This window comes from Rhinatrema bivittatum, chromosome 1 (genome assembly GCF_901001135.1).
Source record: "Rhinatrema bivittatum chromosome 1, aRhiBiv1.1, whole genome shotgun sequence".
Taxonomy (NCBI): domain Eukaryota; kingdom Metazoa; phylum Chordata; class Amphibia; order Gymnophiona; family Rhinatrematidae; genus Rhinatrema; species Rhinatrema bivittatum.
This window is the reverse complement of record NC_042615.1, coordinates 331,214,407-331,224,796: the sequence shown is the minus strand read 5'-3', so window position 1 is coordinate 331,224,796 and position 10,390 is coordinate 331,214,407. Positions and strand designations below refer to the sequence as shown.

General features: G+C 50.9%; 1 protein-coding gene across 1 annotated transcript in view; it reads left to right on the top strand.

The window, feature by feature from the left end:
- Positions 1-3,555: 3,555 nt before the first annotated feature.
- LOC115089699 (probable E3 ubiquitin-protein ligase HERC6) overlaps positions 3,556-10,390 on the top strand; it is a 192,808-nt gene continuing 185,973 nt past the window's right edge. Inside the window, exon 1 of the mRNA XM_029597905.1 lies at positions 3,556-4,001. Within this exon, the coding sequence (XP_029453765.1) occupies positions 3,764-4,001 (238 nt within the window). The 5' untranslated portion in view covers positions 3,556-3,763. The remainder of the gene's footprint in view (positions 4,002-10,390) is intronic.

The window sequence follows — 10,390 nt, the reverse complement described above, 5'->3', positions numbered from 1 at the left end:
GATCCGAAGTCAATACCAGGAACCGCTAGCCAATCCGAAGTCAGGAACCAGGAACTTCAAGACGAAACAGGAACAAGGATCCAAAGCACAAGAACTCACCAAAGCAAGCAGACCTGACTAACCACGGAAGTTGCCAAGACAAGGAATGAGCAGAGGAAGCCTCCTTTTATACTTCCTCTGCTCTGGATCATTGGAAGCAGCTGAAGGTAATTAAAGGGCTTAGGTCCCTTTAATTCTAGAGAGGAGGCGCGGCCTCGCGCCTAAGATGGCGGTGGCCATCTTGGATCTCGAGCCGCGAAGGAAAGCCGCCAGCCGCCGCAAGGGAGGAGCAGGGACGGCTCAAGACCCAGCGGCCAGCCCGGAGGCCCGCGCCGACGCGCAGGGGCACCAGGCACATGCTGCAGAGCAGTCTGCCCCGACGCCGCCACCATGGCTCAGGTAGGGGGGCGCACCCGCGGGCGGGCACGGAACACAATACCATCAGGAAGCTCCACAATTTAAACCTGGCGATAAGGTGTGGCTTAGCACCCAGTTTATTTGACTTAAACTGCCTTCGGCTCGCTTCGCTGCCAGGTACATTGGTCCCTTTCCAGCACTTCGCCGTCTGGGTCCAGTTACCTACAGTCTTTGTTACGCCCGTCGACCACGGAAGCCACGACCGACCGTGCTTACCTCCCCAGTCATGGACGTTCTCAAACCGCTGCAGTCCGCTGAAGACGCCTGCAGTGCGCAACATTGCCTTTCCGAATCTGCAGACCTTGTCTTGTGGCAGAAACGCCGCCAACTTCTGGCTCTGCCCCATGTTGCCTGTTAGCACACGCATGCGTGCGCCACACAAGGGAGATTTAAAGGGTCCAGAGCAGGAAACTCTGGACCAGCCTCCCCGATGACTTCATCCTGGGAGGGGTATTTAAACCCCTTCCTGCTACCTCTCTTTGAGTTAGCAAAAACTCGGATTGGATCGTCTCCCGTCTAGCTGCTCTGTCGCTTCTGTGCTTCCGCTGGAGGCTCTCTCTGCCCTTCGGGGTATTTCATTCTAACCTGGGGACCTGCTCCTCGGGGGCCTTTTGCTTATTTCCAGGTACCTATCCAGTATCCAGGTACTTGCTCCTCGAGGGCCCGCGCTGTCTACCTTGGTGCCTGCTAACCTTTACTTCTATCTGCTGGAAACTCCTTCATTACAGCTACAAGAGTTGTGAGTAATCTAATATCTACCAGTCTGTCTCACCTACAGCTGCTTCCTGGAGACCTGCATCAGAGCTCCCTACACCACCATTGTGGTACGGGTCTCCTCTGCCGAGGGCCTCAAGACTGCTGCCGCAAGAATCTACTCACTACTGCCACCTCTGATGGCAACTACAGGTGGTATAATAAAACCTATCTTCTGTGTTTGTGCATACTGAGTCTAGCCTGGTACTGCAGTTCCTCGCGGGGCTTCTCCCTGTGGGAGTCACCATCTCTGCAGCACCCAAGAATCCACCAAACATCTCAAAACCATAACAGTCTTCAGGTGCCCTCGCCTCTCAAAATCCACATATCATTACTAAAACCTTTGGTACTGTCCAGCTTCTCCAAGAAACCACCGGAGCCCCAGCCACTGTCATCTGCAGCGGACGTCACTTACCAAGTCCAAGATGTCTTGGACATAAGGAAATGTGGAAAGAAATAGGAATATCTCCTTTCTTGGGAGGGCTTTGGGCCTGAAGAGAACAGTTGGGAGCCTGCGACCAACATTCTTGATAAAGACCTAATCAGGCAGTTCCATGCCACACATCCTCAAAAACCCAAACCCCCGGGGGGGGGGGGGCCTTAAGAGAGGGGGTACTGTTATGACCATTGGTCGCAGACAGCTGTGACCACTCCAGCTCACGTTATGTGCTGTCCTGCTCTCCTCTCCGAGTGAACTCGTGGCTGTGGTTAGCCGCTCTCGATGCATGCCACCTAGCTCCTGGGACTCCTCATGGCGGCTAGGATGCCACTGACCTCCAGGCCTCTTCTGGGCCTTCCTAGGTGTGCGCATGCGTGTGTGCACCACTGAGCCTACCTTTAAGGACGCTAAGGCGGGAACCTCAGGGGCGTTCTCTAGTGATGACATCTCTAAGCCTGGACTCTTAAGCACCGCCTGGGCCCTACACTAATCGACTTGGCAACGAGTTCCTTCGCTACTGGTGCCTGCAGCCATCTCTTTGGACCCGTGGTTCCCGTGTGCTGTTCGTTCTTGGCTTGGGATTCTGACTCGGGTACCCGCTCCTCGGGAGCCTGTTCGCGCCTCCATTGGAGACCTTGTCTCCTGGCTACTCCGCTCCTCGGGGTGGCTCCTGCGTCTTCCAGAAGCCCTGCCTGCCGGCTTCCCCACTCCTCGAGGTTGCCCATTGAACTGCCTAAGCTACTTGGGAGACTCAGCTCGGAGTGCCCTGCTCCTCAGGTCAGTGCCTTATTCTACACCAGCCTGCAACCCGCGCTTCCCCGCTCCTCGGGGCAGTGCCTTCATTCTGCTTCAGTGACTGTGCTACGCGCCTCTCCGCTCCTCGGCGTAGTGCCTATGTTCCTAGCCAGAGATTGCATCGTGCACAACCCCGCTCCTCGGGGCAGCTTACGTCACTATCTCAGAGATTCAACTCGGGCTTCCCCGCTCCTTGGGTCAGCCTAGTCATTACACCAGAGCCTCTCTCTTCATGTTGCTCCACCCCTTGGGGCCGTCTCTACTGCACTCCTTCAGAGCCTGTCTCGCGCTCCCCGGGGCCTGCCCAGCGCTCCTCTGTGGGAAGCTTCAGCTCTGACACTTGCATCTCCAACCCTGCCTAATGTAGCGTGTACTCTCTCTGAACTGTGTCTCCTGCTGCAGCTGACCTCGCCTCCCGACAGTGAGGACCTGTGGGGCTCCTCCCCGCGGGTGGTACTAACTCTCACCTCGGGCCAAGGGTCCACTAATAATCCACGGATCCTAACACTCAGTTTAGCAATTCTTATGTACTTACAACTCCTTGCAGCTGAAAATCACCTGCAAAATACATTTTATCATATTATATTTCATGTATATATTTTAAACTTAAAGGTACTCATGGTTTTTTGTTTTTTTTTACAACATCCTATTTTTAAAAGTTCTCCTTTCCCGCATGCATTCTTCTGCTCATAAAAGTCTAAGAAGGGGTTTCTTATGAGGGTCAACAGAGAAGCGCCCAGTTTTATCAAGGAGCATAATGGGTGGTCGTAGTATAGTAGAGTCTATTAAAAACAGTACCCCTTGTTGCTTTAAATCATAGACATAGAGCAGAGAAAAAAAAAAGGGACATAATGATTGTGTTGCACTGCTGACTGGATTATCTAAAAAACCCAAAACATAAATGTTAAAAAATGTTGGATGATGCTGAGCTAAGAAGTATTTGTTGAGAGCTATGGTACTAAACCAGGGTTTCTCAAATCTGTCCAGGGGACTCCAAAGCCAGTGGTTTTCAGGATATCTACAATGAATATGCATGGTGTGAATTTGCATACACTGGATAAATAATGTGCGCAAACTGATCTCATGCGCAACGGTTGTGAATATCCTGGAAATCCCACTGTCACGAAAACAGGTTTGGGAAGCCTTAAATCCGACTGGAAGGCGATCACCCCACCCTCCTCCATGGATGGAGGAGGGTGGGGTGAAGGAGCTCTGCTCGCAGAGTGGAGGATTAGATTGGGAGGAGGCGGAGACGAGCTGAGGGCAGGATCAGGGTGAGCAGAGAGCATCAGTAGCCCGGGCACTAGTCGGCGTTGCCTCATGTACTGCTGGGGATCGAGCTGGCCGGGGCTGGAGGAGGGGGCCCCGGAGGAGGAGGAGGCTGCGAGAGGCGGCGGGGCCGGGCTCCGCTCCTTGCCGCAAGGGCAGCGGGTGCAGGAGGTGGCTTGCGGCGGCCGGCACTGCCTCTTTCTGCTGGAGGACGGCACCGTGACCTCCTGCGGCCACAACCAGCGAGGGCAGCTGGGCAGGAAGAGCCGGGGTGGCGGAGCAGAGCGAGGTGAGTAGGAACCGCAAAGGGGGGGGGGGGTGCTGAGACCGGGGTGGACTCCTGATCCCTACTCTGCGGCCCCAGGAAGAAGGAGATCACTAGCCCCGGGGGTCATGGAGCTACTGATGGGAAGAGGGAGGGAGTTCCGCGGGGACCTGGTGAGAAACGGGGGGTTCCAGGGACGGGGCAAGTGAGGATGAGAGGGTGGGAGCCCCCATGGGGGGGGGGGGGGGTGGAGAAGATGAAAGTTTCAGGGATGGGACGAGTGATGGTGAAAATGCCCCGGGGGGGGGGGGGGGGCGAATGGTGATGAAGATGGGAGGGGGCAAGTGATGGGGAGAGAATTATGGGAGCCCCCTGAGGGCAGGTGGCGAGTGATGGTGAGAGAATGGAAGCTCCCCGGGGGGATGGGGCGAGTGCTGGCGGAGATGTGAGGGCGGCTGGGCTGTTTTCCCAGGTGGACGGCGTTAGTTTCGTTTCTTTCCCGCGGAGCTCCGCACACTTTCAGTTTCGTGTTGATAATCTCAGCTCAGCTGCAGAGCTGCGAAATCGAGAGGGAGGGGGAGCGTTCTCAACCCTTTATCGGCGAATCACAGCTCATATTATTTTCTATTGGTTAAATACAGTTGTTTTTTGTTTTTTTTTGTTACCCAGACATGTGTGTAATAAGGATGTTTTCTAATGAATAGTTATTGCGTGAACGAACTCCTGCAGCTCAGTAGTCCACACCTTTCAACTGGATAAATTCTCGCATGCTCTTAGCTCTGCCCTGTGGAAAACAATTTGATTTTATTCAGCCTTTAGCCATTGCTGACATTTTAAAACTAACATTATTATAGTGCTGCTTTGTTAACTCCGTCGCCCTAATTTTAAAAACATTAGGCAGGGAGATCTCGTTGAAAAACAAAAACCTGGCTGTAGGGTGGGGTGTTTTTGCAGGTCTTAGGCTGGATAGAGGTCACTGGCTGGCAAAGAGCAAGTGCTATGTCCAGAAGATATTATTCATGTTAAAAGCTACATTTTATTTGAGGTGTTTTAATGGTTTTGCCTACGAAATTTTAAAAGGAAAGCAAGAAAACATTAGAAACACTTAAGGGCAGGGCTGGTGGAAGAGTATTTGGCACCCTAGGCAAACCTTTGATCTTTCTATTTCCAATACCCCAATCCTTCCTGTCCCGTCTTCTGTCCATCATGCTATTGAGAGCTGCCAGGCCAGCACTGCAGGAGTGAGGCTTGATTTTTCCAACAATAAAGTGTCCTTTGGTAACATTGACTGAACACGGGTATGGGCTAGAGCAGTGGTTCTCAACCTTTTTTTCTGTCAGGACACACCTGAGAGATGATGCTCACATGCATGACACACTGACCACGTGACCATCATGGGAATAAATTTAAACATATGCTCTGCATCTACAGGAATCCCACACTTCCTAACAGTGGGTGCAGAGCAGAACTAAGTCACTTCCCCGTACAACTCACCATACAAAAAAGATATTGTGATCTCATCTCAATAACAGCATCACAAACTCCCTCTGCTACCAGGTGCATTATAAAATACAAAACCTGGGAAACCCCCCCCCCCCCCCCCCCAAACCTGCCAAACTGCAGCAGCACTAACTACAATAAATGGAACAGCAATAGCCCTACCCATGAAAAGACATCTGTGCACTACCAGTGCACTATAATATTGAGAAAGTACACCAAATAAGGCTGATAGAAATCCCTATATGCTAGTAAAGAGCCTTATCTCAGTCACATACACAAAGAACCCAGACAGCCCTGCCTTCCCCATATATAGAACAAAGACCTCAGATTACAAGTGCGGAAACAAAACCTGGAAGGGAAACCCAAGACGACCACCTGCATGTAGTGCAAATCTGGAGAACTAGAAACAAATATATTTCCTCCTACACTAAGCAAAGTTCAAAGAGAGAAGACAATCTCAAAACTGACACTGTATGGCCCTTGTACCCAGTCACTACCCTCCATGCCCCCATCACCCCTCACTTCTCCCAACTACTCAGTCATCCCTTCACATGTTCATACCCCTGTCCAACATTCCTGACAGCCCCGCATCCTCTTCCCCACCCTCCCTCTCTCCCGTACTCGTCTCATCTGACCTCTTCCCCACCCCTTCCTGCTCAGCATCCTCCAACCTCTCCCCTTCCCAACCCAGAAGCCCCCATACCTCCATCAGCTGCCCAGTAGCTCCCATCCCCTCCCGCCTCCACCTCTCCCTAATCAGGAACCCCAACATCCTTTCCCTTATCCCTTTCTCCCTATCTTCCCACACCTTCCTGCCCAGCACATTTCCCCTTCTCCTGGCTCCCAGCCAGTAGAAAAGCCTTCAGTCCAATCCACAGTCTCCCTCCCTCTTCACCAGTAGCAGATTAAGGCAGGAAGCACTGAGGAGAGGAAGAAGATGAGGAGGCAGTGGATTTATACAGCATTCACCTCTCTGCCTTGTGCTCCTGCTTTCATATCCAGGCCCCATGGGGTAAAGAGAGCATCAGCAGCCTCACCGCCAGGCAGAGGAAGATAAAGTTGGTGTCCTGCCAGGCCCATATGAACAGGAGTTGACGATATCTTGCTGGGATCTGGGTGAAGGAGGAGGGAACAACCTCACTGGGCCAGGAGGACGAGAAGGAAGCAAGAGCAGCTTCCTGTCATACCCAATAAAGGAGCAATCAGCCAACCCAGACTGATGAGGAAAGAGCAGCCTTCTGGATCTGTGACACACCTCCCGGGACTAGTGTGTGTCATGAGGTCCCGGGAGAACCACTGGGCTAGAGAACTGTTAATCAGAAGGTAGAGTCAGTCACCTCCCCCCCCCCCATATCTTACCTCTTGGTAGCAGCTCCGGCACAGCGCTCCCTCTTACTGGTGGCCATGGCCACAGCACGGTGCACTCTTCTTTGGCAGTATGTGCTCTAGCACAGTGCCTCTCGGGGGCCCTTGCTGGCAGGATTTTGCTGCCCCCCCTCCCCAAGGTTTTGATGTTGTAGGTGACTGCCTAGTTTGCCTAACTAAAACACCGGCTCTGACTAAAGGCGGTGGAAGGGAGGGATTCCTAGGGCTTTAATTCCTGTTTACCAGGATTGCTTGGTTATGTACCTGATCTTAATGTCAGTGGCTGGTGGTGGGTGCTAAGGATACCTCGAGGAAGGCTGTGAGGACTGAATGCGATGGAAACACTTATGTGGAAACCTCGCTTAAGGGTCATATACTTGTTGTCTTTTTCTAACTTAGCCTGCATTTATCTACAAAAAAAAAAAGAGAAAAACTGAAGAGCACATAGTGCAGACCCAAGACCTAACTTTTTTTTTTTTTTTTTTTAATGGCCAGGCAGCCATCTTCTAGGTCTTCTGGCCCATTCTGATCCTGCCTCATCCCTACTCCCTGTCATTCATACTGGGGGGAGGGTGAGGAGGGGCTATGTAAGTGAGAGTGAGGAATGGGCTCTGTTTATAGCTCTCAAGGTTTTTATGCCCAATTTTTTCAATTCCATTCTCCCTTCCTTCTAGCTAACCACTGCAATTCCATCAAGAGCCCAACAAAAATGCACTGCTGAGCTGGTCAGTAGGTGGCGCCGTTGAGCGATGATTGACGCCCTCCCAGGGGCCGTGATGGCTGCCTCTGCAGCCTCCCTGTTTCTCACTGGACCAACGAGCAAGCGAGTATTGGAGAGGGGAGCTGCATTCACTTAATGACTTCAGTTCCCCCTACTCTTACTCGCCGGCTGGTCCTGCAGATTTTTTTTTTTATTGGCCCTTTCCTCGAAACCTCCCTTAGAAACTTCTGGGTGAAAAGCTCCCAGAATGTCAGCGTCTATTCTGTGCGTCACATTAACCAAACTAGCAGCAGGAGTGAGGAGCTGTGGACAGTACTGGGGGGGGGGAACCCCCCCCAATGCATTTTACACACAGATTTTTGAAAGAGACAGAAAACCAAGTAAGAGAAGAGATGTAGTTTTAGGGGGCAGTTTTTCAGTGTCAGAGTAGAGGTTGAGGCAGATCCAGGAGCATTTTGTGTCCTGCAAACCTTCAAGCTCATTCTTAAAGGGGATCTTCCCTGTAGACTTTCTGTTTTGAAAGTATGGGGGGGTAGGAAAGCACTTGTGGAATGGTGACACATCCTGGATTAAATTAGGTCTAAAGCAGGGCCTTGTATGCTCAAAGCAATCTGCTGCCTGGAGCCAGGGTGAGATTGTGCTCCCCCCCCCGCCCAAGGCAAGGCACAGGTCAAATCATCAAAAGGGCTAGGTGGGGGCTTCCCCTTGGAGTCTGGCCCTTTTGGTAATTTGAAATGCTGCGGCAGGGGGGGGTCAGAGTTCCTAAAGGAGTCAGTGACAAGATTTCTAGGAAACTGGCAATCCTGCCCACCTCCTAGAAACCCTTAGACCTTCTCCCCATCTTTCCCTAGCATTTGTCACCCGTAGAAATGGGAGATGGGTGATTGGTGGCACAGACTCTCCAGGCCTGGTGTAAGGGGTATTAGGCACCCTCGGAGAACCTTACAGCCTCGTGCTTCCTTCCCCCACACGCCATGGCCCTCACTACATACAATAAAAAAAAATTGATGCATTTAAAATAACAGGTACAGTCTTCTGAGGTAAATTACCACAAGAATATGGATATTATTTTTCCATGCACTGCGATGATGCCAGCCAGAAAACCCTGCAAAAAAAAGACACTTGGAACCCATATGGGTATATTAGGCCTATTGTAAAATGCATTGGATGTGGGCTTGGCCCTCAGAAAGCCATGAGTAAACTGAATTATATTACAATATGGTAAAACCCCTATACCAAAACAGCACTAAATGTTAGCAATCAAATAGTAGCAACCCTGCCTATGAAAAGGCAGCACTGCAGATATTACAGCACTAATTCACATGAATACACCTATTAGAACAGAACAAGCCAGGCTGCTATAGATCCTTACATAGAAACTACACGCTGGCAGAATACCTCACCTTGGTCACGCATGCAGGACACAGACAGACCCTCACTAAATACAGAATAACGTAACCCTGAAGTATAAATCGAAATATGAAGATAAAAACTGAACTGGAAACCACAAGAAGCCAAACTCTGTATGCAATGCAACGGTGGAAAAACAAACACCACCATTTCTCTTAAAACAATAATAAAATTAAGAAATATAACACATCAGTTACAATAGTAAAACCATACTAATTCAAAGAATAAATGTATCAAAATACTGATGACTCATTCAACAGTTCAACTTATAAAAATTTTTTTTTTTTAAAGTTCTCAAAAACAAAATATTTCAAAACAGCAGATACTCACTTACTCTTCTTCTGGAATGCAAAAGCATTAGTAGCTTTCACCTTAAGCCCACACAGCAGACAGAGCTGCCTTCTCTTTCTGTGCCTGCTCCTTCCTTCTGGCCACAAGGCTGGCACCACTCCTACTCTGACTGTGGCAGTTGCTCCTCCCTTGTCCCACCTGGGCAGGCCCGCATAACACAACTTCCTCTTCCGGGCCCACACAAGTGGGAAGGACAAGGAGGCACTGATGTCACAGTCCTGCTACTGCTATGCCACCTCCAAAACTGTAGGACCGTAGGCAGCCCCGCACTCTCTCCCACTCACAGCCCCCATACTTTCTTGCTCTCGCTCTCTACTTTCCAACTTTTCCCCTCTTCTACTCTCATTCCTTTTCCATCTCTCACACCCCTTCGTATTCCTCCCCCTCACACCTCCTCATTCTTTCCTCCATTTTTCATTCAGCACCCTTCTCTTCCCTCCACTCTCACTCACCTCCTTTCCTCCTCTCTCTCCTCTTTCAACTATTCTCTTCCATCCCCTCCCTCTCCACCCTCCTTTCTTCACCTCCCCACTCACCAATCCCCTCCCTTCCCTTGCCTCCTTTCCCACTCAGATCCTATTGGTTCGCACGTGCTGGTCTGTTCTTCTTCTTTTCCCTTCCTTCCCTTCTCACTCGCCTCCTATCTTTGCCTTTCAATCACACTCTTTCTTGCCTTCCCTTATATCCCTTCTCCTGCCCCCTGAATCTTTTTCACCCTGCCCGTGGCGTGTGGAATCTCCATCAGCACAATGTCATTGGTGGCACCGCCGAAAGGGTCTTCCTCTGGCCCGCAGGGTGTGGGAATCCTACAGGCATGTCATTAAATACCCACCTTGTGGCAAAGTGATCTGGCTGCCACGGGAATGCTTTGGGGGGGGGGGGGGCATTTTTTTGCCACCCCAGAGTTTTGCTGCTTGAGGCAGCCACCTACCGTGCCTAATGATAGAGCCGCCCCTGGCCTCAGGATCCTAAAGGTAGAGACATTGGTTCACATGTGCTTCATGTATCCTTTATTTTTTTTGGCCTGTTTGCCTCCTGCTCCTTTTGGGCTTGCAGTTCAATCAGA